The 27,174-nt window shown below is 45.1% G+C and overlaps 1 protein-coding gene across 6 annotated transcripts; it reads right to left on the reverse strand.

Annotated features, from left to right (window-relative positions):
- Window positions 1–5,705: 5,705 nt before the first annotated feature.
- On the reverse strand, window positions 5,706–26,075 carry LOC125537868 (oligoribonuclease). 6 transcript variants are annotated; one of them, XM_048701189.1, is made up of 10 exons: window positions 25,904–26,075; window positions 25,565–25,733; window positions 24,687–24,797; window positions 20,978–21,054; window positions 16,038–16,115; window positions 14,058–14,139; window positions 13,896–13,951; window positions 9,435–9,521; window positions 9,035–9,125; window positions 5,706–6,054 (listed from the first exon to the last, which is right to left on the reverse strand). In XM_048701189.1, the coding sequence occupies exons 2-10, from the start codon at window positions 25,686–25,688 to the stop codon at window positions 5,933–5,935; spliced, it is 828 nt and encodes a 275-aa protein (XP_048557146.1). In that variant the 5' UTR covers window positions 25,689–25,733; window positions 25,904–26,075; the 3' UTR covers window positions 5,706–5,932. The 6 variants fall into 6 exon arrangements, with proteins under 6 accessions (XP_048557146.1, XP_048557143.1, XP_048557148.1 ...); XM_048701186.1 differs by having other exon boundaries at window positions 8,911–9,125; XM_048701190.1 differs by lacking the exon at window positions 5,706–6,054 and adding an exon at window positions 7,435–8,407.
- Between the last annotated feature and the right edge of the window lie 1,099 nt (window positions 26,076–27,174).

Here is a 27,174-nt window from a genome sequence, read left to right on the forward strand (position 1 = left end):
GTTGAACGCGGAGGTGCTGTCCGTTCGGCGCTAGGATCTCCGGTGATTTGGATCACGTCGAGTACGACTCCCTCATCCCGTTCTCTTGAACGCTTCCGCTCGCGATCTACAAAGGTATGTAGATGCATCCGATCACTCGTTGCTAGATGAACTCATAGATGGATCTTGGTGAAAACGTAGGAAAATTTTTGTTTTCTGCAACGTTCCCCAACAAAAAACATAGGGTTCTCCAACTTATGCTATTTTGCAGGCAACTTCGTGAGAAAAAAACATGAGCAACTTGCATAGATTTGTGAGCAAACTGTCCGATATGCCCCCTATGCAACTTCTGACCCCTCTAGTAACTCGATCTCACACTGTGAGCAACTCCTACTCATCTTGTGGCTATGCAACTATACATATCTGCAAAGAGCGACCGCGCTAGCAAAATTGAATGCAACTGCCCCTAGCAAAATTCACAAAATTGTTTCTAGCAAGATCCAAAAGGTTTCGAGCAAGATCTGAAAGCAAATGTCCCGAACAAAATATCCAAAGCAACTGGCCTAGAAAATCAAAGCAACTGTATTACTAAAAACAAAATGCAAAACTATTCTACAAAACCAAGCAATTATCCTAGCAAAACCAAGCAACTCTCCTAGCAAATCCAAGAAACTGCATTACCAAGAAACACAATGCAAAATTGTCCTAACAAATCCAAGCAACTATCCTAACCAAATCAAGCATCTGCATTATGATACGATGCAACTCTTCTAGCAAATCCAAGCAACTGCTTTGTCCCCATAATTCACATAATTGCCTATCTATTGTCCGCAAAAAGTTGTCTCGGTGATTTAAATAAAAATGTCCCTGGTTGCCTCTCGATCCTCCCTATAATCCACATAATGGCCTAGAATGTTGCGTACATAATTTCCCAACGAATTTGATGGGGAAAATGCCTCCCATGTACCAATCCCTCTTACTCTCCAACGAATTTGTACGGATTTGATGGGGGAAAATGGGCATCATCCATGCTCACCTTCATTTAGTGAGTCCCCCTTGAGATGCAACGTCCTCTCCACCTTTTCTCTTAGAGACACTCACCGCCAGCATGCTCTTTCGGTAGTTGCACATGGGCCGCCGCCCGACAACCTGCACCCTGGCACGAGAACACCCCCACGATCAGTAGCCGGCAACAATGCATCCAATTTGAAAGGCAAAATCATATGAGGTTTGTACAAAATTGTTTCAATAGTTTTGCATCTTCACAAGTTTCCGGATGGGTTATAATCCCTCCATCTCAAAATAAGTGTCTCAACTTTAGTCAAATATATGAGGTTTCTCAATTCTCCTTTGCATACTAGTAGTAGTATGCAATTGTAGACATAAGAGCATTAGCATAGCAAGTTGCACATATGACATGCATCTGGACAAGGCCCCTTATTCGAACCATAGAGACAATTGATCAAGCATATAGTGTGCACTCATAAAAAGTTACAAGGAATAGCCGTGCTCACACCTTGGAGATGAACCAGGATTGTAGAAGGTTTTTTCTCACAACACATGATGTGCACTAGATTGAATGGGGGATGCCATCATGTCGATGAAGGTGTTCTTCGCTGCCGGCTCGTTGTGCGACCCCGCCGGCAGGCGAGCTCCAGCCCTACCAACGCATGCAATCCAAGGCTGCTATCTAAAACCTAATTCCAGGTATGACATCAACTTAATTGCAGGCATCTAAAACCTTTAGAAATTGGTCAAACTATGGTCTTGTTAATGTTTCTACTCATGACAATTGGGCAATTGGATAATGTTTTTAGGAAATTGTATGATTGATCGGGTGCAACTATGTTATCTTTTTATTATGTACAAAAAAGATCCAAATTGTGTAGGGAAACCATGGTACCTTATTTTTTGCGTTTTTATTGCTTTTGTTGTGTGGTAGTTCTTCCCAAATCACATCGTGTTATATTTATGGTGCTTTGTAATTTATGGCCTGAAGTTGCTCTATTCTACTTCAAAGTTGCTCTATTCCTAACTAACCCCTTTTCACAAGTAGGATGATGCGGATGATGTCTTCGTTCTACAGGAAAGAACCAATCACGTCGTACAACTATGCAACTTCTGATCCATTATTGGGGAACTCTTTATAATATCTTATGCAACTGCGATGACACCCCCCCCTCCACACACACACACACAATAACTTGTCCAATTTCTAGTACTGTATTCAGGAAACTCTTCATGTCTATTTGTGCAAATTCCTATCGCAAACAAGCACTTACAAAAAGATTGTTACTAGGCAACTCCACTCGACAAATAGAAAAACATGGAAAACCGGGACACTTCTAATCCACTCCTAGGCAACTCCTTCTGACATTTTGTGCAACTCTAGTCACAACCCTGGGCACTACCCTCCACCTTCTTCCTCCCCACACACTTTCTCTCCCTTGCCTCGCTGTCCTCCATGTTCGTCTCCCCCCCCCCCAACACACCTCATATCTCATACCTTGCCGCCCTCCACCTACGTCTCGCCCCCCACGCACACCTTCACAAAATAAGTATCTATATTTTTAGGCAACTACAGTTGTGGACTGAGCAAATCCCTCTATCATACAATGCAACTCCAGTCGCTTGTACTTTTAGAATTACCTCGTTTGTGCCTTTCTTCGGCCGTTTTGCTTGCCTTGCTTCTTTAACTTCATCAACTTCGTCTCTTGTGCGCTCTTCTACGCCTGTGCCACGGTTTGAATTTCGATTCATTCGACCATGCTTACGTCTAGCGGTGTTGGTTGATGGAGCCGCTGGTTTTTTTAATAACAATGTGTTAGAAAGCATGCATGATATGTGAATGAAACGAACAAACAAAAACATCTAATCGAAAAGGATATCTAAAATAACAGGGTACCTCCTGTTGTGTGGGATATGTCAAAAGCAAAAACTGTCTGAAAAATAGCGGCGATTTCTGTGGTGAGGACTAATTTATGGCCGCACTCTATGGCCGCACCAATGGATCCCACCAGCTAGGAAACCTGACCAGTTTCCGAGGCCAAGGAGTTAACTTTGAGACCGATGTGCGTGAAAGACTGAGGCTGACTTGTCGTAGGTCAGCAACGCGGACTGGACGATGAAGGAGGCATTCCATTCTAATGAACTTGCTTGATATATATGAGGGTCACACAACGATACACAATAAGGTGATGCCTTGGTTCTAGGGGGTGTGGCTCCGTTTCATTTTGAGGTAGTAGTGGTGGTCGTCGCAAGAGCCACATGTCGCTTGCAGTAGTGTTCATTGTAGAGGTGGTCGCGAGGGACATGATTCCGTACACACCCCGAACAGAACGGACCCGGGGAATGTAGTCCGTCTCGGCGCCGTTAGATCGGTCGCCCTGGTTCCAGACAACGGTGCCAGTGAACCGTGTGTAGACGGATCTGATGACGAGGTAGCGCTCGGCACTGTATGTGGACAGATCGGACGGTGAGGTAACGCTCGGCACCGTACGTGGACGGATCGGACGGCGAGGTAGCACTCGGCACTGTACGCGGACGGATCGGACGGTGAGGTAACGCTTGGCACTATACGCGGACGGATGGTGAGGTAGCGCTCGGCACTGTACGCGGACAAATCGGCCGGAGAGGTAGGGCTAGGCACTGTACGCGGACGGATCGGATCGGTCGACAAGGTATTTGACGACGGACGGACAGCGAGATAGGCATCATGAGCAGTCACACACGTTCAAGAAGCAAAGTAGAAAGCAGCAAACTAGCACATGCTAAGTGCTAGACATGAGCAACTTTGCAATCCACGCGTACGTGTTGGCTTAGCTGCTGCTGATGGATGGATGTGTGATGGGTGAGGACGCTGGATGTGATTGCTAGTGATTGCTAGCTACGCATGCATCGCGCGCGGAGAAGTGATCTACCTATTCTATTCAGCCCGTACGTGGAGGGTGCGCTCGGAAAAACGATCGAGCGCAGCGGCCCTGGCTAGCCGCGTCCAAATTCTTCAGTAATGTCGGTCACATTAGTGAAGCTCTAAAAAAGGTTGCATGGCAGAAATCATGCTTGATGAGATCAAAACAAAATATATCAATAGGTTAACATGTTAGATTCAAGATGAAGTGGGCGGATCAACCTACAGGACCAGATAATCAACGTGTGGGAGCAGGGGCGGAGCTTCGTTGGGGGCTAAACCGGGCCGTGGCCCGCCCAGAATTTTTCATGTTATTTTTTATCCTATGCTCCTTTGTAGCGTATTCAGCCCAGTCCACCATAGCGCTTCTCCTCCGCCACCACGTGGTCGCCATTGCCCCGGTCGCCGCTCCGTCAAAGCCTCTGGTCGTCCTCGCCTCTGCCCCTGTTCTGCCCCAGCCGCCTCTGCCTCTGCTCAAGCTCACCGCCATCCCTAGTCGCCGGCCGCCTATGACCAAGTATCCTCTCTCTCACGCGCACGACATGGGGCTCAAGAAAATCAGCGTCGCCGGAGCTCCTTCATCTCCTGCTCTACCTTCTCTCTCGTCGAACTTTCTTTGTATTTCAATTGTAGGATAATTAGTGGATGCTGAGATTTCTGAATACGCTCTTGAGTCTTGACTTCTTAATCTATTTGTGCATATCTATACATACCTCCAGAACACAACATGTCCTGAAATTGTTATGCGTGATTGTTCAGAGAAGATGATTTTTTGTACTAGAAGATGATGTATATTTTACTATTTTTTAGAAAAGATGAGTATATATCATTGTTGAGGAAATTGTTAACTGGTAGCTACTCGGTTGGCTGAGAAGTAGGGGATTAATAGGCTAATCGGCAAGTTAATCGGCCATTTAATCAATTACTCGGGTGATTAATCAGTTAATCGGCTACTCGGTGACCCTACGAGTAGGGATTAATCGACAAGTTAACTGGTTAATCGGATGAATTCTTGAACAGGGGTATAAATAGAATATGATATACACTTTTCTGAGAAATTTTGTAGGAAGAAGATATTACTCCACTTTGGTGTGTTCAGATCGTGATTGTGTAGTTTGGGCAATTGACATGAATTTTTGTGGTTGATCTATACTTACCATAATGCTCAAATTTGCTTCATTTTGATAGTGAACTTCTTAAGCCTTAATTCGGAACCAATTGTGTATGAAGATCATCTTGCCTGTAACTTCTTTATTAAACATAGAAGGTGAAATTCAATGAGAACAAAAGGTATGGAATACTGAGTAATGCAATGCCTAAAAAATTGTGCTTTTTCTTTAGCTCGGCCCGCCCAACTTTTTCTTTCAAGCTCCGCCACTGTGTGGGAGGCGGTTGACCGGAGAATGTTTGCAAAATTTGTTAGGCCACAATAGTTGTTCGATGCCAAGCAACGTGTGGGAGGCGGTTGACCGGAGAATGTTTGCAAAATTTGTTAGGCCACGACAGTTGTTCAATGCCAAGCAAGTCATTCCCAATGACGAAGACGAGGCAAACCCTGACAGATCGTTGCCCCAATTTCGGTCATCGAAAGGGCAATCCCCTGTTTCATGCGTGGCGGATTGGTGCGGATGCCCCTAAGTCAACAAAAATGCATTTTTCATAATTAAACTCAACATTTAAAAAGATGGGAGTTGGCAAAATGGCAGTACATTATTAGTTTCAATATGTGTTTGAAATAATTTGTATTAAAAATGTGTTTAATTTTTTTCGGACTAAAATTATAGAAGATCTCCTAGCTGTGAAACACTGATTTCCCTAAAACAAATAGTAAAGTGGGATAGGGAGCACTTTTGCCAGTGTGACAAAAACAAGTGGCAAGCCATGGCAAAGTTGGTCACCAACCACACAGGCCCTATGTGACTACAATCTTGGCGTTACCCCAAAGGCACATGGCCATTTAAGCATCATCAAATCTATGGAAGGATCATACACCAGGGAACGTTTTCATCCCAACAATCAAGAGAGCTAATGAATCCCAACAGGCTAATGCTTAGATTGCCGCGATTTGAAGATGTTCTCCTTGTAGTACTGCAGCTCCATGATGCTCTCTCTGATGTCGTCCAGTGCCCTGTGGTTTTTCTCCTTTCTTGGAGCTTGCTTTCTTTCTGTGAACAGTCAAATCAAATAAAAAAGAGGTAAATACATCAAAGGTCTTAGAACTTGCACATGACAGTTACTTTGGTGCACAAAGTTGCAAAATACGTGTTTGTGGTCACTAAACTTGCGAGGTCGTTCAAATACAGTCACTTTCACCATATGTATGCGTATTCGTAGTTGCCAGCATGACATGGGCCCGCTGTAAGCCGCTGTAAATGTTCTTGTATGATAGTTTTTTGTAGAAAAGCCCTCAGCTCTTCTTTTATTTACATAGGAAGCCCCTCAAATAAAAAAACAGTGGAGGGATTTCGATCCCATGACGTATTACTGGGTGGCTCGTTTGGACAACCACCACCACAACAGTACCTAATGATTAATTAGCACGGCAACCTTGTACATCTTATCAACGCAGACTGAAAAAATTTAATGAAGAAATCTATCTAATAACCTGTGCAACCGGCGGGTTCGAACCTATGACATGGTGATTCACTCGCGCATAAGCTAACCACCAGGCAACTGCGACATGTGATGTAGTTTGTGGACAAACAATGTATATGTTTTTTATCACTCTTGTTCTATGTAAATACGTGCCATTTTAAAAACTGTTTAAACATTGTAAAAAAATGTTTGTGTAATTCAAAATATGTTCGTGCATTAAAAAAGCTACGCGAACAGTTTTTTGAACTATGCGAACATAATTGTACATTGTGTAAACTGCACGAATATATATATATATATATATATATATATATATATAATGTGTCAACATTTTTTTAGTGCAATGTACATTTTTTAGTTAACACAAATATTGTTTACAGTGTTTAAACATTTTTTTAACGCATGTACATATTTTGAATTGCACAAATAATCTTTTATAAAGTTTAAATATTTTTAAAATAAAAAATATTTATTTAATGTAATATAAATATTAACTTGTTTTACTAATGACTTATATCAACAAAATTATAATTTAAATATTATACACGATTAAATATTCATACCAACAGTTTAGATTTTAAATTATGAATATTGTAAACTATACAAACATTGAACTATACAAAATGTGCATATAATTATTGAAATGATTGTATAATTAAAATAGTTTATGAATTTAATTTTAAAAATTATTAGTATTATAATAATAATAATATTTTTATTATTCATAAATATTATTTGGAAATAATACATGAACAATTTTTTATGATCCATGAATTTCTAAAATAACACGAATAGGTTTAACGATACAACATTTTTTTAATTATGAATATTTCTAAAAGATGCACATTTTTTGAATTATGAATATTTTAAAAATTATTTCTGTTATTTTTATACAAACATTTTTATAATTTATAAGTATTATTTAAGAATAATACATGAACAATATTTGAAAGTTATCTTATTATTGGCATTATAATTTACATACTGTCTACAAACTTTTGTAAAAATAAACAAATGCAAAATAGGTCGCGTGGACCGCAGACCATTTCTGCTCCATGAGTGTTTCTGTTTTTGTACATTAAATGTAGTTATCCATAATGGTTCTGTACATACATGTGGTGCAATGGCTGGGACGTGTATTGTTCTAGTATTAGGTCGAGGGTTTGAGACCTGGTCGTCATACTTTTTTGGATAAATTATCCCTCATCCTGAGAGTTAGGTCCCATCGGTGGTTGACTTTTTTTGCACAAAAAGAAAAAGAAGCAAGGGTTTTGTGCAATAACGCGTCCATGTGTCATTGACAGTGGCCCGTGCCATGCTGGCGTAGATGGATACGCCCGCGTACGGGGTGGGTGACTGTATTTGAACGGTCTCACAAGTTTAGTGACTACAAACACGTATTTTGCAACTTTGTGCATCAAAGTAACCATTGCGTGCAATTCTATGACCCGTGGTGTATTTACCTCAATAAAAAAATAAACAAAGCCTTGTCATGTGGAGAATTTCACAAGTATTCCATGCATATTCCAAAATGAAATTAAAATATACTAGGTCTGCTCTGCTTTGGTAATCAGCGGTTGTGAAGACGGCGAAACACATAAGGTCAATTTGAACCAATTTACCGAAAAAGGCTTTCGCCCCCTTTTATAAATAAAGCAAAAGATTTGAACCAATTTCAGTTTCCAAACCACTATCGAATAACCAACAAGTATAATCAGGAGGAAATACGCCCGAATTGGATGAAAGCCTTATAGTCCAATAGCACTCAAGTATGTTCCCAACCTCACTAGCTGATCTTTAAGTCTGCCCCTATGTAATCGTGAGTTCTCTGCCAGCCACAGGAATATCTTCAAACCGATTAAATCAAACCAAAACATCATTGCAATTTGCGAACACTCAAAATCTGTTCAAATTTTACACCACCTAGCAATATTTTTCGAAATTAGCAAGATATGTTTCAGACCAACTTTATTTTCAAAATATAGGCATACAAGCTACCTCACAGTACATTGTCGGCATTTGGCACATTAATGAAAATAAATACCAAAACGGAATGATTTCACAATAAATCAACCTCTAGAATGCATTTTGTTGGGTTTTGAGTCCCCAATGGGACTCCGGCGGGGATGAAATCAAGATTCATGTTCTGTTTTGAATTACAGACACTAAAAAAATCAACTAATGTCGACTACAAATCTCAATAGAATGCTCAATAATTGTGATCTGCAGATCTTTATGTTTTGGCATATACGCCATTGCATAGCAGGTGGCCTCAGAGCCTAGCGACAGGTTATATAACTAAAAAGATTATAAGTTATGGAACTTTTTAATTCAACTAGAGAATTTTTTTCCTATGTGAAAATACCAGTATTCTATCAGGGTGGAATATGCAAAATACATTAATTTATTTGTTTACAAAAGTCAACCTGAAAAAATAGATTTGGTTGAGTCCACTAGCAATACCATACTTGTATAATCTGGTAACTGATGAGAACACACCACAATCAAATTCTGCAACACTGCATTGAGAAATACTGAAGAATAATTTACCCTTGGGGAACCAGCGGATGCACAGAGCCGTTATGCTGCTCACATCAACTATCACATGAGGGAATATGCCTGCAAGCTGTGGCATATACTCCTAGATATAAAAAACACAGGTGTCAGCAAAAAAGTTGCAAAGTAAAACTGAAGTCCTACTCAATCCACATGCAAGGATACTGGACTATTTTTTCACAATAATATCTACTGGAGACTAAATAAATGTATTTTTTATCGACAGTTAAATAATGTATTCGGTATATGTACAAATCAGGAGCATCAATCGTAATAAATATGCCAAACAATCTAAAGGTCACCTGAAACATCTAGAGAAGTGAGGACATGATAAAATTGTATGAACCATTTCATTTTTAGCAGATAGCTAAGGGAGTTTTTTTCTCTTGCTAACCTTCAAAAATAGTAAATCTGTATAGATAGAATTCCCAGCAATCAATGGAGTCGCCGAACCAATATACCTCCTAACAAAGTCTAGCACCTGAAAATAGCTAACACAAGAAAATTTTCATTACGGTGGATAAAGAAACATCAAAGAAGCAGATAAGGACATTTCCGAGAAATATAATACTGGCAATAATTAGAAGGGAACAACAAAATACTTGTACACAATAGACTAGCAGCATGCCAGCATCACACGCTAGTATTGACCAAGGCGAGCAGAGCAGCAACTAGTGCCTAATCACTGGCAGGATAAATTGGATAGGCGGGTGACGCGGCATGGAGTTGCCTAGCACCACCTAGGCGGTTAACTTTGAGAACACACATGCACAGAGAACAACCCAGTGTAACACTAAACATATAATAAAAAGGGCAGCCCGGTGCATGTAGCTCCCGCTTGCGGAGGGTCCGGGAAAGGGTCCAACCGCTTCGGGTCTATTGTACGCAGCCTTTCCCTAACACTAAACATATAATCTAGGAAAAAATTGGTGTAGGAATTACAAAATAATGCATTTTGTTTGAAATAAACAAATGAACAGTCGTGTTAGAAGGTTTCCTTTAACTAGGGATGTTGGGAAGGTAGACAAACACATACTCCCTCAGTTCCTAAGATATAAGGTGTACAAATCTTTGAGAAAAAGTTCAGATTATATGGTGTATTGCATTAGTTGACAATTTGACCCTTCCACTAGCTACAGTGTGCATTACCTTCTAGAAAAAAGGAGATGGCACAGCACATCCCGTCTGTTTTGTGCATGCGTGTAGGTTAGTTAGGAAAGATTAGACATGGTGCATATCCAGCCGGCCTTAGTTTTAGGGGAAAAAAGAAATCTTGTTCCATTTTCTTCTTCTTTCAATCGTGTGAACATATTCGGCCATCTCTCTTCCTATGGAGAATCAACATGGCAAGGACGCGAACTCCCATCCCATGGAGACGGCCACCTCTCATCCCATGCAGCCGGCGACCTCCCTTCTCAACGACAAGGAGATCAAGCCGGCAGACTCCGTTTCCATAGACAAGGAGGAGGTAAAGCCTATGACCTCAGTTCCATTGGACAAAGATCAGATGAAGCTGGCGACTGTGCCATGCTTCATGTGTCTTCAAGTGCCCGGGACAACGAACGACTTAGTAATGAATTGGCTCACGGACATGGCTTCCTACAAGTGTTCCAGCTGCAGCGAGACTCGAGTTTTGTTCGAGACGCACTCAAAAGAATTTTCAAGGAGCAGCTCCGAGTATAAAGGCAGCAACAATGAAGACAATGACAGCGGCTCAGATGCCGGATTGAAGATTAGAGAGTTTGTGAAAAGCAAGTACGAGACACCAAACATGTAAGAGTTGATCGGTAGCATGATTTTTTTTGTCATACCTCCACTTTGAATGTGTTCCCGATGTACTCGATGCCGGTTCGAGCATTAATAAAGTTTTTGTCGTACTCGATGTGTGAGCCGGATGTATTCATACAATTTCACAAGACTTTGAGCATGCACATGTTAATGAGCATACACTTATTTATGCCATTGAATAAATTAAATGTGTTGTTCATCATGGTATTAGGAGTACTACTCATGCTACCGATCAACTCTTAAATGGCTGACGCCCCATACTTGCTTTTCACAAACTCTCTAATCAAAATCGGCATATGCCCCCCCCCCCCCGGGCATCGCTCCTGAGTTGGGCGACCCGGGGGTGCAAAACCTAGCGCCGCCGCCGGCCCTCCCGCTCAGCCGCCTCCTCGCCGCCGCCGGCGGCGGCTTAGGCCGCGGTGGTGGCGGCCCCCCTGTTCCGAAACGGAAAGGGGCCATCCGGCTGGTCCCGTGCGACCAGCGGACGTCTGGATCTGGGGCGGCGGCCCTGTGAGCTCTTCGGACGTCGACGGCCGGTCGTGGCCACGAGGGTGGCGCGTCGGCCGGATGTGGCGAGTTGGAGCTCTGCTGCGGTCGAAGGGTGGCGTCTTCAAGGCTCGGACGACTCCCGCGGCCCGTCCTCCTGGCAGCGCTCTGCGACCTGGTGCGGTCGCGCCGGCTTGCCTTGCTGAGCTCGCGCGCGGTGCTCTTGGGGCGCCGCCGCTCAGCTTTGCAGCTACCGTTCTGCAGTCTCTCCGTGTGCCAGCTCTTGCCTCCCTCTTCATCGTCTTCCCGCATTTCCAAATCGCACTCCCCCCTCGACCACCTCCTTGCGCCAGTGCTGATGGCCTGCAGCGGCACTGTGGGCGCCGAGACCTGTGGAGGCGCGGCCTGCGGCGCGCTCGTCGTCTCGTGCTGGTCGTCCCGGCAGACAGCAATGCTCAGTGGTATCCGGTGGCGGCGATTTTGGGCCTCCCCTGCCCAGATCCAGTCCTCGGTGTGCCGCCAACCGGCGCCTTTGTGGGCTAGAGGAGTTGTGCCGGCTCTGGCTGTGGATTGGTGAGGCTGAATCAGGTCTGTGCGGCGGTGCTCTGGGAGAAATCCCTGCTCACTTTGTGTGAGCTGACCACGACGGCGCCACCACGGCGTCGTACACCTTTTCAGAGGCGTGGTCTTCGAGCTCTGGATCTGCTTCGGCATGGTACAGGCCGTCTTGCTGTAGGATGTGCTCAAACTTCAGGTGAGAACCTTGCTTCGACTATGTTGATGCCGACGGCAATGGCGTCTATGGACGTCGTCTTCCTCGCAGGAGGTGCCGCCGTGGAGCTCCAGCACTATGGTACTTTGCTTTGTTGTCACCGGGTGAAAACCTAAGATCGGGCTCGCCGGATCGGATGATGGTGTTGTGTCTTCGACAGCACTACCTCCTTGGAGGCGTCATCTTGGAGGCCCAAACAACGGCTCCTGTTGCCGCGCGTGGTTGAGGGTGGTGCGTTTGGTGGCGGTGGTGCGGCCAGCTTGGGGCCGACGGTGGTGTGCTTTCTTCTTCATGTGTTTCTCTTCGGTTGTCCTTCACGTGGTCTCTGTCCTGTTGTGCATGCTCAAGACCCTCCCATGGTTGCCGTTGTGCTGTGGCGAGCTTCGGGCTCTTGGTGTTGTCTTGATTCACCTTTGCTCAATGATGACGCTATGATGCCTCCCCAACCTGCTAATCGTTTCGACCGCCCGTGGCGGATCTCCCAGTCAAGGTTCGTGTTAAGGTATGACACTCGTTGATTATGGATGATCCTCTGTTGTGCCGTGGGGCTCGGTATGCACGCTGGTGCGGTGCATTAGGTTGTTTGCAGAGTCTTGATATTGTGATCCCTCGACAGCACCCCACATCTACATGTGTCTCTCGTGGTGTTTGTCTTTCTGCCTGCTAGTTAGGTCATGCCTTCTCCTGGGTGGCAATTTTTTTCCTCATCTTCTGTAACCTTGTTACATGTACGGTTTTCGGCCCGGTTTCCCTCATAAACGGGTCAACTTGTTTAGGTTTTTGATCCGGTTTCCCTTATAAACTGGATCAACCAAAGCTTAAGGGGTGACTCTTGGCTTTGGCAGCTTTTTGAGCAATATATTCAGGTGGGGATCCTCTCCCCCCCGGTGACCGTTCAAAAAAAAAAACTCTCTAATCTTCAATCCGACGTCCGGGTCGCTGCCATTATCTTTATCATCTCTACCTTTATACTCGAAGCTGCTCCTTGAAAACTCTTTTAAGGGCGGCTCGAACAAAACTCGAGTCTCGCCGCAGCCGAAACACTTGTAGGAAGCCAAGTCCGTGAGCCAATTCATCACTAAGTCGTTCGTTGTTTCGGTCACTTGAAGACACATTAAGCATGGCACAATCGCCGGCTTCATCTGATCTTTGTTCAATGGAACCGAGGTCATAGGTTTTACCTCCTCCCGGTCCATGAGAATGGAGTCTGTCGGCTTGATCTCTTCGTTGAGAAGGGAGGTGGCCGGCTGCATGCGATGAGAGGTGGCCAGCTCCATGGGATGGGAGTTCACGTCCTTGCCGTGTTGATTCTCCATGCAAACAAAGTACAAGAGACTGACGGATATGTTCACACGAACGAAGGAAGAAAAAGATGGAACAAGGTTTCTTTTTCCCTAAAACTAAGGGCCGGCTGGATATGCACCATGTCTAATCTTTCTTTCATAACTAACCTACATGCATGCACAAAACAGACGGGATGGGCTGTGCCATCTCCTTTTTTCTAGGAAGGTGATGCGCGTTGGCTGTAGCTAGTGAAAGGGTAAATTTGTCAACTAATCCAATACACCATATATTAACAGTACCTATTAACAGTACCTATTAACAATCCAATACACCACATTCTACTAATCCAATACACCATATCTTAACTTTTTCTCAAAAATCTATACACCTTATATCTAGGAACGGAGGGAGTACATATTAACAATACCTATTAGCAATTTTCTTTCCAAGGTTTCAAGTAGAATGTGCTTTAATTATATGAGCCCTTTCAAAGAGGTCAGGCTACCGAAAAAAGGACTAAAATACCTGTTTCTCAGCATCACACTCAGAAATGTCACTCTGCAGTACTTGTTCTGTCAGTCCTAAAGTGGTCACAAGAGCAAAAGATTAAATTAGCAAGTCCTAAATTGGTTACACGAGCAAGAGATTACATTGACATGTCACTTTTTAATACTATAAGGTATTTACCACTGGCACCATGATGGGTTTTACACCATTCATTCATGTTGTCTAAGCATTCCTTGCTCTGTCTTATAACCAAATCAGGACCCTGCAAAAGAAGGTAATAATAGCTATGTTAAGCACTATGTCTTGCGATGTCATACAAACAGCGACAAAGAAATGACAAAGCAACAAATTGCCGCCGTAACCTCAGATGCCCAAACACAATGTAAGTATGACATAAGTACATAGCCAGAGTCAGTGGTGATTGTTTTACAGGGTGAATTTGCCAAACAACATGATCATTTAAGGTTGCAAGGGGATTCTTAGAATAAGAAAAGATTATGCAAAGTAAACATCAGAAGCTGATGGCATATCAGTTCGCTACTGTAACACCCTCGATGCGACTATAGCTCCCACGTGTTGAGGCACGACTTAGAGACATAATCGCATTGAAGGCATATGTCGCAAGTTAGGCAATCTTCACAACATCCCATGTAATATGAACAATAAAGGGGAGATAACATAGTTGGCTTACACTCGCCACATCAATCAAGTACATAAATAACATTACATCATCCAAACACTCATGGCCCGACTACGGCGCCAAAATAAAAGAGAACCCAACATGTGTCACGGTCCCGATCACCCCCAACTGGGCACCACTACTGATTATCAGGAAAGGAAACATAGTAATGTTGAGAGTCCTCGTCGAACTCCCACTTGAGCTCAAGCGCGTCTCTTGGAGCGGAATCATCAGGCCCTGCATCTGGTGTAATAGTAATCTGTGAACCACAGGGACTCAGCAATCTCGCACCCTCGCGATCAAGACCATTTAAGCTTATAGGTAAGGCAAGGTAAAATATATATGTGGAGCTGCAGCAAGTGACTAGCAAATATGGTGGCTATCCTGTTCGCAAAAGAGAGCGAGAAGAGGAGGCAAAGCGCGAGCGAGAAACTAGAGAGCAAATCCTGCGCAAACATTACTCCAACACCGTGTCCGCTTCCCGGACTCCGCCGAGAAGAGGCCATCAGGGTAACACACTCAGTTGATTCATTTTAATTAAGTTAAGGTTCAAGTTATCTACAACCGGACATTAACAAATTCCCATCTGCCCATAACCGCGGGCACGGCTTTCGAAAGTTCAAATCCTGCAGGGGAGTCCCAACTTAGCCCATGACAAGCTCTCACGGTCAACGAAGGAATAGACCTCCTCCCAAGACGTTCCGATCAGACTCGGTATCTCGGTTCCTCAAGACACTTCGACAGGTTAAAACAAGACCAGCAACACCGCCCGAATGTGCCGACAAATCCCGATAGGAGCTGCACATATCTCATTCTCAGGGCACACTCAGATGAGACTAACTACGAGTAAAACCAACCCTCAAGTTTCCCCGAGGTGGCCCCGCAGGCAGCTCAGTTCGGACCAACACTCAGAGGAGCACTGGCCTGGGGGGGGGGGTTAAATAAGATGACCCTCGAGCTCCGGCAACCCAAGGAAAAAAGAGGCTAGGTGGCGAATGGTAAAACCAAGGTTGGGCATTGCTGGAAAAGCTTTAATCAAGGCGAACTATCAACGGGTTCCCATTATAACCCAACCGCGTAAGGAACGCAAAATCCGAAAACATAACACCGATATGACGGAAACTAGGGCGGCAAGAATGGAACAAAACACTAGGCGAGAGGCCGAGCCTTCCACCCTTTACCAAGTGTATAGATGCATTAAGATAACAAGATAATATAATGATATCCCAACAAGTAAATAAATGTTCCAACAAGGAACAACCTCCAATCTTCACCTGCAACTAGCAACGCTATAAGAGGGGTTGAGCAAAGCGGTAACATAGCCAAACAACGGTTTGCTAGGACATGGTGGGTTAGAGGTTGACATGGCAATTTAGGAGGCTTGAAAGCAAGTGGTAGTCATCGTAGCACTGGCATAGCAAAAGAGCGAGCAAACTAGCATAGCAAAGATATTAGTGATTTCGAGGGTATGATCATCTTGCCTGCACAGTTGTCAGAGTTGACTGGATCCTCAAAAGCAAACTCAACGGGCTCCTCGTTAGCGAACTCGTCTTCCGGCTCTACCCAAACAAGACAAACAAGCAACAAAGACACAATAAACCACGTGCAAGGAACAAACAATACGAAGCAATGATGATATGCTATGCGGGATGCGATGCGGGATGCATATGCAAGATATGACAGGAAATGCAAGAACCTGGCCTCAACTTGGAGATCCAAAGGTGCCACTGGAAAGATGAGATGAAATCGCTTGAAAACGATATAAAGAACGCCGGAATCGGAGTTACGGTTTGGAAATGGCAAGCGATTCAAATATGACACCGGTCTGCGGTTTACAGCAAGTAGCCATCTAAATGCAATGAGATGAACATGCTACAGCACCCAAACATGGCATAAAAATACATGGCAGGGATGCATTCAAGATGCTTAACAAAAGTCTAGCACTGAGCTACGGTCAATTCATCCATTAACAGGTTCAAACAAGCATGGCAAAAATGCATATGACAAACAGATCTCAAACTTAATGAAATTAACACTTGTCTGGAATTTCAGATCAGGTAGCACTCTTCGGAGCAACAAAACCACATGCTACAGAACCTGAACATGGCAAAGAAAAGCATGGCATGGAGCTACTCAAAGAGCTTAACAAAAGTCCCTTAGTGACTTTGAACCAAAAGGGATCAGAAAATACAATTGCAAGCATGTGAATATAGCAAAAACATAATCAGGCCACAGACTTAGTGAAAACTGGCACATGCTGAAACATAACTCAAGTAGGCATGTTTACGAGCTCGATGCACTCACTACGGTGCAAGTCATGACAAGCTAAGCATACACCCATCAAGAAGGCACAAAATGCAAGCTAGACATGGCAAGAACAATAGCATAGCATGCACGGATCAACTACAACATCATCGGCAAAATTGCAAACAAGTTGACAATCTGCCCAGATTCACAAAGTAGCAAAAATAGAGCTCGATTGACTCAAGCTAGGGTGCTCCATAATTGCAAACAAAGACATGAATGGATAGAGCATTACAATATTAACAAAACATCCTTACTGATCATCCTCAAAAGAGGCACGAATCACTAGGAAACAACATGAACATATGACAACATGAGATAAACAGCTTAAGGACTTAGTGAAATTGCTAAGTCCCTGAAAACAGAATTAACAAATGCACCACTTTGCAAGCTTGTGCTAGTCATCACACACATCACAAAAATACATGGGTTGCACCTCTGGAAAGATGGCAAAACCCTTAACAAAACATATGTAGAGCATCAGGGCATAACATGCATACATTAATCATGGAAAAAATGACAAAAACCTAAATGGAGCAGCAGATCTAACAATTAACTCAAGTAGCCCTCTTCTAACAGCATTTCGGGCATCAAGATGAACTCAAATGAAAATGATGCAATGGAATGAAATGATGTACTCTCTGAGATGAACATTTTGATATGCTATATACATGAATCGGAGCTATGGATGCAAAGTTACGAGGCTATGAACATAAGCACTTGAACTGCAGACTTAGGAAAAATTGAGAGGTCAACCCCTAGGGTTCGTCCCAGATCTGGATCGGCACGCGAACCGAGGATCGTCGGAGGAGCACTGTAGCTGGCCGGAGCTCATCGCGGACGTCGCCGGAGTGGAGAGGAGACCGGAGCCGGGGCCAGATCCGGCGTGGGGGGAGGCGGCAAGCGGCGCGGATGCCGAGGCGGCGCGGTGCCGGCGCGGTGGCGGCGGGGACCGACCGGGCGGCGTGTGGCGGAGCTGCGGCGGCACGGCGCCGGCGCAGCGGCGGCGGGGATGTGGTCCGGGTGGCGCCACGTGGCAGCTCCCGATTGGGGCGGCGGCTATGTCCGGCCCGGACGGACGTGTCCGGCCGGCGCGGGGACGAATTTTAGGGTTTCGGGGAAGAAGGAGATCCGAATTTCGGAGGGGTCTATTTATAGGCATAGAGGGAGCTAGGAGAGTCCAAATGAGGTGCGGTTTTCGGCCACGCGATCGTGATCGAACGCTCTAAATGATGGAGAGGGTTTTGGTGGGGTTTGGGCCAAATTGGAGGGGTGGTGGGCTGCAACACACGAGACCTTTTCGGTCCCTCGGTTAACCGTTGAAGTATCAAACGAAGTCCAAATGATACGAAACTTGACAGGCGGTCTACCGGTAGTAAACCAAGGCCGCTTGGCAAGTCTCGGTCCAATCCGGAAATGTTTAATCCCCACACACGAAAGAAAGGTAGAAATGACCACCGGAGGAGAACAAAGCGCCGGAATGCAAAACGGACAACGGGGAAAATGCTCGAATGCATGAGATGAACACGTATGCAAATGCAATGCACATGATGACATGATATAAGATGCATGACAACGATAACAACACATGGAGACAAAAACCCGAACCCGAGAAAATAAATAACTTAACGCCGGAAAAGACAAGAGTTGGAGTACAAATTGAGAAAGTTACATCCGGGGTGTTACAACACTCCACCAGTACGAAAGGATCTCGTCCCGAGATCTAGGACTGAAAGAACGACGGGTACTCAGAACGGAGGTGATCCTCGCGTTCCCAGGTAGCTTCACGGTCGGAATGGTGTGACCACTTGACTTTGAGAAATTTGATTGACTTGTTGCGAGTCTTGCGTTCAGTCTCTTCAAGAATAGCAACTGGGTGCTCACGATAAGAGAGATCATCTTGGAGCTCAATGTCCTCAAAGTTGACGGTGCGGTCAGGAGTCTTGAAGCACTTTCGAAGCTAAGAGACATGGAACACGTCATGAACATTTGCAAAGTTTGAAGGAAGCTCAAGTTGATAGGCGAGGTCGCCTCTCTTGCTGACAATCTTGAAAGGTCCCACGTATCTGGGGGCAAGCTTCCCTTTGATACCGAAGCGACGAGTACCTTTCATAGGAGAGACGCGGAGGTAAACATGATCTCCGATCTCGAAAGCCAAATCACGGTGCTTACTATCATAATAGCTCTTCTGACAGGATTGGGCTGCTTTGAGGTTATCACGAATGACTTTACACATTTCTTCTGCCTCCGTGATTAAGTCATTACCCAAAAGCTGACGTTCACCAGTTTCAGACCAATTGAGAGGGGTACGGCACTTCCTGCAATACAGAATTTCAAATGAGGCCTTGCCCGAACTTGCTTGAAAATTGTTGTTGTACGAGAATTCAGCATAAGGAAGACAATCCGCCCACTTCATGCCGAAAGAGATCACACAAGCCCTGAGCATATCTTCAAGAATCTGGTTGACACGCTCGACTTGACCGCTAGTTTGAGGATGGAAAGCTGTGCTGAAGCGGATGTTGGTGCCCATGGCCTTCTGAAAAGAATTCCAAAACTTTGAGGTAAAGATGCTGCCACGATCTGAAGAGATCACTTGTGGAATATCGTGCAAAGAGACAATATGAGAGGTATAGAGTTCCGCCAATTGAGCTGCAGTGATCGACTCTTTGATAGGCAGAAAATGAGCCACTTTAGTGAGTTTGTCGATGACAACGAATATAGCATCATTGTCACGCTTGGACTTTGAAAACCCAGTCACGAAGTCCATCTCAATGTGGTCAAACTTCCATTCTGAAATGGCAAGAGGTTGGAGGAGACCTACTGGCCTTTGGTGTTCTGCCTTCACTCTTCTGCAGACATCACATTCATTCACGAACTGAGTAATCTCGCGCTTTATTCGAGTCCATCAATAAGCTTGCTTGAGGTCCTGATACATCTTCGTGCTCTCAGGGTGGATGGAGAGGAGAGAATTGTGAGCCTCGTTCATGATCACTTTACGAAGGTCACCTTTGAGTACAACAATACGATCCTCGAAAAATAGAGTATTCTTGTCATCAAGACGGTAGCACTTGTACTTGGGTTGGCTCTTGGCAATCCCAATCTTCACCTTTTTCACCATAGCATCAAGAAGCTGGGCTTGGTGAATCTGATCTTCTAAGGTAGGAGAGACTAGAAGGTTGGCGAGAAAGCCTAAGGCCCTGTTCGGTTCGTAGGTTTTGTACAGGAATTTTGAAGGAACACTATTCACACAGGTTTACTTTTCCTTGTAGCGTTCGGAATGCAGGAATACATACATTAATCCAGAGGAAACTAGCTCCTTCGATGCCGATTCTAGAGGAATTCGAATTCTAACATCCGCGTAGAGCTCATTTTTCCCACGAAGACCGAGGCGAGGCGCTCCGGCAGTCACTGTTAGAATCAGTAGGATTAAAAAAACCAGATGCGTAACGTGTGAGGTGAGAGTGTTGGAGGTAAAGCTGCCTTGTTTAACCCGTGTAGCTAATTTTAAAAATCCTGTAGGCTACTGTTCATGCAGTGCTTTCCTATGGTCACCCGAACGCCCATTCTGACAACTTTCTTGTGTTCTTTACTTCCAGCGTTTCACGCCTACATTCCTTCTCCATTCCTATGTTTTCTCTCGTTCCTGTGTTTCGTATTCCCACGAACCGAACGGGGCCTAATTTTACAAAATATACGTATAATAAGAATTGACCCATCATCTAATAGTGTTTCCTTCTCATTGACTCTTCAAAAACAAATTAACTTGGCACTTACATAGTCCTGATGCGATTGGCAATCTTATTTAACTGTTTTGAACTACTTCAATGATAACGAGCTTGGAACAACTCATTAAGGACCACAGATTAGTGTGCCTTATCCACATACTCAATGAGGTAGCAATGGAAGCAGCTTCAATAACAATGAGGCAGAGTAGTCTATAAGAAACTACTCACTTCCAAACTCAAGGTCAAGAAATAAGTACCACGACAAAGGTGTTACTGAATCGAGAAAACTAGCATATCATAAGTTGTGGAAGCTACTCACTTCCAAAACACGAAGCCAAGAAATATGTACCACAACTTCATAACATTGTACGTAGCATTAGTTTAAAACTCACCTCTATCCGTTTGGTAAGTTTACCATCTGTTATAATACAAGCAATCTCCAGTATGCGGTCTTTTCTGATATCCAAACCTAAACAATCAGAAACCAGCATCCGGCATGTTAGTCAGAGTGTTGACATTGTGTAAAATTGATAATACGAGTTCCGACAGAAGCAACAGAATTTCAGTTTGACATACCACACATCAGTTAGAGGAGAACAATAACAAGAAATGAAGTGAAATGCCCACAAGGCGCAGTTCACATCAGAAAACAGCAAAAGAAGATTATTCTTGACATATGATACCAAGGAAATCAGTAATGGGTCGTACATTGCTTCGGGCAGAGTAGATATCATGCACTGTAAATGACTTCCAACCAACTGTTCTCATGCATCTTTTTTCATTTTAACGTAGTAAACTATAAGTTGCAAAACTTGAACAAAAGAACATGTTGAACAAATTAGAAACCGCAAAGGTTTACTTGTTGTGTTTGCATCAGTCTTGGTTGAATGGCAGATGTTAGTACTCAGTAAACTGGCCTTACTAACTTATTAAACTGGTAACACATAGCCCTGGCTTATATAGAATATCGGGGCCCTAGGTTTTACAAGATCCTTGTCAGGTACGTCGGCGGAGGGGTCCTCCTGGACTCCGGCTTCCTTGTCTTGTACGTCAAGGCTTCCGGGTCTTCCTTCTATAGGACCCGTGGGCCAGGATGATGGCCCAGGGCGTAAACCAACCTACGGGGCCTCGGGCTGGCCTACTTGGGCCGACTTCCAGTGAAGTGGGGCACTCCTGGGCTGTAACACCGTCAGTAACCCCTGAACCGGTCTCCGAGCTTGGTTGCTTAGTGGACAGGGTCAATCTTGAATGCCGTCTTCTTGAAGCTCATCGAGATCGGAACTCGTTCTCCTACCTAGCCAACCTCCCATGGCCAGCAAGCTCCATGAAGTCGGCTCATCCATTGGGAGGACGACCACCTCTGGTCGTGATTTGCTGATGAAGATAGTCGACCTCCCTGGAAATGTTTTCGCGCCAAGCCAGCTCCCGCGAGCTGATTTCCCACCGAACACTTTGTATAACTTCAAATGACGTACAGCCCAACCAGGGACCAAGCCAGACTTCGGACCTCACCAAGAAGTCCGACTCCGAATATCTCGACGGACTCTGGCTGAATCAAACAAGTGGCAAGAAGGTTGGTTCTATATCCTGGATGTTAAAGTTCAGGGTACCTCTTTGGATCGGTCTCGTCGAAGCCTTTAGCATGGCGCCTAGTGCGTCAAGCACACACCGGCTAACACGAAGGAAGTAACCCGGCCCCACAAGGCAGTGTGGAGCCTCACCTTGCAGGGGTTGAACATGGTTGGGGTGATGATGGTAGTCCTGGAGCAGGGCATCCAGCCTCTTAAGGCCAGGGCTCATCCAATGTCCCTATATCATGGGTTAGCTGCTCGTCTCGACAACCGACTTTGAATGTTGTTATGGCCTCAGCGTCGGTGATGTCTACGACGTCATTCTTTTCCTTTAGCCATCAAGCAAGGTACTGGCGAACCAGCTCACCGTCTTCCTGGATAATAATATTAAGGTCATTCGCCTCGCCAGCCTCTGGTAGGTACCTCGGAAGTTGACGATGAACTCCTCCTGCATGTCGTTCCAGACATAGATCTACTTGGACGGCAAAGTATTTAACCAGGGCCGGGCCGATCCTTTTAGCGTGATTGACAGGTACTTGATGGAATGGAAATAAAATCCCCATTGGCTAGCTGAACCACGGTGATGTAATCAGTCAACCACAGCTCTGGGTTCTGCTCTCCTTTATATTTATCAATGAGGCACAAATGAAAGTTTTTCAGGAACTTGTAATTGACAATATCATCCGCGAAGCACGTGGGTTATAGAGGTTGCAAGCCGATATCACTCCAAAATGCAGTGACGACCTCACGTTTGTCGTCTCTGCCGATGGCACGGCCATACTCGTTGAAGAGTTGTCGGCCTGGCCGCCTGGCATTCTCGCTAAGCCACGCCAAGCGCTGCCTCTCGGTTTCTCCAGGAGGCTGGCAGATTTGCGCATTGAAGCGAGAGGTCGTCCTCTGATTTACCAGTTGGCGGTTGTTGTGGCTGTGGATCAGCTGATCCGGTCTATGCGGGAAGATCGCATGATTCTTCACCCTGGACGTCGAACTTGCAGTATTGTCGTGAATATCGCTAGTGGTGCCCGTCGTGCTCTTAGATCTAGAATAGACGTTTTGCTGAACCACTGTCATCTTCAGGAGTTCCACCACCTGCTCAAACCTCTCCCAATCTAGGTGGTTGGCGAGAAGTGTGATGTTTCGGAGCTCTCCAACCACCGCCTGCGTGTTCTTAGCCAGCGTGCGGAAGGCGAGAAGCTCGGGAGATGCCGAGGCGTTGAGGGCGTTGTTCAATGCCCGGCTCTAGAGCGCCAACCCGGCTGCGTTCGTCCGTTCTCCTCTAAGCATCTCTGCGGATTATCACAGGTAGTTTTGCCGCCGATAAATACGCTCTTTCTCCTCCTTCTGCTTCTTGAGGGCTGCCTGGAGCTTCTTTCTCCACTCCTCAAGCTTGACGCTGGCGGGGTTGTTAACCGTGATTGGCGTGTTGACCCAGCCATCATCGATCTCATCCTCTTCCTCGGCCTCGACGTCGTGGGCACGGGAGTCCACCATGTAGCAGGCATAAGTGGAGGTTGTCTGCCACGAGCGAAAAGGCGGTGCAGATGGGATTGCTTCCGAGCAGCTCTTAGCTGAGTCGCCCATCTCCTTGTCGAGGTCCTCAAGCTCCTCGGTGTCGCCGGGTTCTTCGATGACGGTGTGGAGCGTGTCGATGTTGGCGACGGTGTGGGAGGTGGGTGGGTTGAAAATTTGTGCTGGCCACTCCTATGCCAGGCACGATGCCAAGCCCTGGAGAATGAGCTTGTCGCAAGAATCGACGACGGACTCTAGGTTGCCGACATGGACGACTCGGCCTGCAGCGAAGGTCTCGACTTGGCCAAGGTGGCCTGTCGAGTCGGCGACGTAGCACATCGCGCCGAGAGCAAAGATCTGCCCCGCTGTGAAGATGTTGCCGTCAATCGAAGATCCCATCTGGTCTCTGAGTTCGCCCTGCGGGACCTGTATGGGCCACCACTATCGAAGTTATTTCCGGCAGATCCCTCGATAGGGTATCCTGGCTAGGCGAGTAGATCGGATGGGAAATAGGGGACGAGTTTACCCGGGTTTATGCCCTCATGATAGAGGTAAAACCCTACTCCTGCTCATGTTGCGTTATTGTGATTGGGCGTACAAAGTACAGGGATGATCAAGGGATTGAGTTCTTTAATACTAGCCCTGCCTCGGCTTATAGAATATTGGGGCCGTAGGGTTTACAATATCCTAGTCGGCTATGTCGATGAAGGGGTCCTCCTGGACTCCGGCTCCTTGTCTTGCACATCAAGGCTTCCGAGTCTTCCTTCTATAGGGCTTGTGGGCCAGGATGATGGGCCAGGGCGTAAACCGGCCTAGGGAGCCTCGGGCCGGCCTACTTGGGCCGGCTTCTAGTTAAGTGAAGCACCCCTGGGCCATAACACTTCTGTTCACACACATGTGCAGAATAATTGGTCTGAACATTGATTGAAGTTCAGGACTAAATTGCATTAAGCCTATTAAATTAAACATTTCAATATAATATGGAACATACAATATACAATATGAAGGAAGACAGTCTCACCGGTCATTTCCAAGTCAATCCACACCAATGGCATCTTGTATTCACTTGACAATGAACCAAGTTTATCCCCATCGTAATTTACAATCATTTTGTTATTCATCATGCCACTATCTGCAAGGATGTGATTTTTGAATCTCATAAGAAGAAATGAGAATAATTAAAACGTAATAAAAGGGAAAAATTATAGCATTTAGTTCTCTTTTAAAGTAATAACAAGGCAGAACTTAAGTTATAATGCCACTGCATCGTTCAATTATTTATCATGTAGGGGCAAGATGAAGATGGAGTTACTTGATTCCATCCATGATCCAAGAGAAAAAATGGGTGTTCCTGAATCCTGATTGTGAAGAGATATGCACTAGTTGTCCATTATGTCGCTTTGCCTGGTAGGTTCATTTGGATACTGAATGATACAACTTTGTGCACACTACACAAAATGATTCCTCCTAAAGATTTAGTGTATTCGGAGCATCACGAACATGATTTAGTGAAGTGATCAGGTTTTAACACAAAAGAAATACTTGATACACATGCTGCACATGCAAATGGCAAGAAGGCTCGGAACTCATGCTCCAACCAAGCAAACAGCTTTAATATATTTTGTTAAATCGGTGAGTTGGAATATTCCGTTGAGTTTTTTTCAAGTACTAAAGGTTAGTGGTGCAGGACCGGACCTGATTTCTATGGAAAAAGAATCAAAACATTATACCTAACACATTATTGTTACACTACTACATTTTGATCCAGGAGTAAGGGCGCATTCAACAATGTCCTGCCAAACCTCGCGATGAGTAAAGCAAATCTTATACCACGGACTAACAGGAGCACACAATCCCAATCCATCCTGTGAGGAAGCGAAAGAAAAAGTGCGCCCTTACCGGGTTTCCTGGGGGCGGCGGCGGCAGCAGCTTCTGGCTTGCTGGATGTCGGTTGTTCCACTTCCTTTCGATCGTCCTCGCCATCCAGGTCAAGGACAGCAAACATGTTGGCAAGATTAGCCATCCTCTCCCAAATCTTCCCCAGATTCAAGATAAACCCGCGTAAAACCTGCGGCGTTCCGGTGCTGATCAACTAAACAGAAATTTCTTGGTGGAATTGGGGAAAGAACATGCCAGGTTCGACAGCCGACAACTAGTATGGATAGAGCAACTGAAGCTTCAAGGATGGTTCACTTCTTAGCAAATCCCTGACTGGATTGGGAGGTGGTCTACACGTACCGCGGCGGTTGCTTCGGATCTATGGGCCCCGCCGCCGCCGCAGTGGCCGCCGCCGTAGTTGGAGGAAGAATTGATTATAAGACCTAATTTCTACACAACGGGATGCAAGCGGCGTACGGAAGGGCAAAAAGACGATGATTCCCGGTATTTGGGCGCAAGTAGACAACATATCTATTTTTCTTACGTTGATGTGCTAAAATCTTACTGTTATTTGGCACAAAGAGTAAGTTCTTGTAGCAATCATCATGATTTACCTGTCATCTTATTGATAAATATACTTATTACTCCCTTCGTTCTTAAATATTTGTCTTTTTAAAGATTTCAAATAGTCACCACATACGGATGTATATAGACATATTTTAGAGTGTAGATTCATTTATTTTGCTTCGTATGTAGTCATCATTTAAAATCTCTAAAAAGACAAATATTTAGAAACGAAGGAAGTACTTGATATGAACTCATTTAGCAAGTTTTCTTACACAATCACCATGATTTATTTGACATCTTATTGTTAACCACTTATTTAGTTTCACCTAATGACTTACCCAAAAAGCTATTTTTTTGGTAAGTTATTAATAAGACATAGAACAGTAAGGTTGATTTTAATCAATAAAAGAAAATACAAAGAAGGAAGGAAAAGAGAAAAGGAAGGAGGGAATGTACATAGTGACGAGAAAGGAAGCATAAAAATAAAAAGAATCCTACGAAAACCAAAATCTAATCTAGGGGATGTATAGCAATAAGAGGGGAGTGTGTCTACAATACCCTTGTAGATCAAAAGTATTGGCGTCATAACGCGGTTGATCTAGTCATACTCTTCACAATCCAATCGCGATCCAATCCCATCTAGTGCCGAACTGACGGCACCTCCGAGATTTGCACATGTTCAGCTCGATGGCGTCCTCTCCTTGATCCAGCAAGCGAGAGAAAGGAGGTATATGAGATAGGAATCAGCACGGCGGTATGGTGGTGGTGGCAACAGCGGAATTCCGGCAAGGCTTCACCAAGCGCGTACCGGAGGAGAGGTGGGAGAAGTTGGGAGCGACATAGGGCAAGAGTGGAGGCGTCTGGGTGCCCTTCCACCTCCCCACTGTATATAGGGATGAGGGGGGGCGCCGGCCCTTGGCCCCTCCTCCAAGGGGGCGGCACCCCTGGGGGGTGGCTTGCCCCCCAAGTCAAGGGGGGCGCCCCATCTAGGGTTTCCCCTTAGCCCTAGGCGCGCATGGGCCTTTTCGGGGGCTGGTGCGTGTGGCCCAACTAGTCCAGACCGC

The sequence above is a fragment of the Triticum urartu genome, chromosome 2 (assembly GCF_003073215.2).
Source record: "Triticum urartu cultivar G1812 chromosome 2, Tu2.1, whole genome shotgun sequence".
In the NCBI taxonomy this organism is placed as follows: Eukaryota; Viridiplantae; Streptophyta; class Magnoliopsida; order Poales; family Poaceae; genus Triticum; species Triticum urartu.

Coding starts and splice junctions, on each gene's coding strand:
- LOC125537868 (XM_048701186.1), bottom strand. CDS start 25,688: ATGGCTAATCTTGCCAACATGTTTGCTGTCCTTGACCTGGATGGCGAG. Junction 16,116..20,977: donor AACTTACCAAACGGATAGAG/GTGAGTTTTAAA, acceptor TTGTTTGGGTAG/AGCCGGAAGACGAGTTCGCT. Junction 9,126..9,434: donor CAGATTTACTATTTTTGAAG/GTTAGCAAGAGA, acceptor TTTTATATCTAG/GAGTATATGCCACAGCTTGC.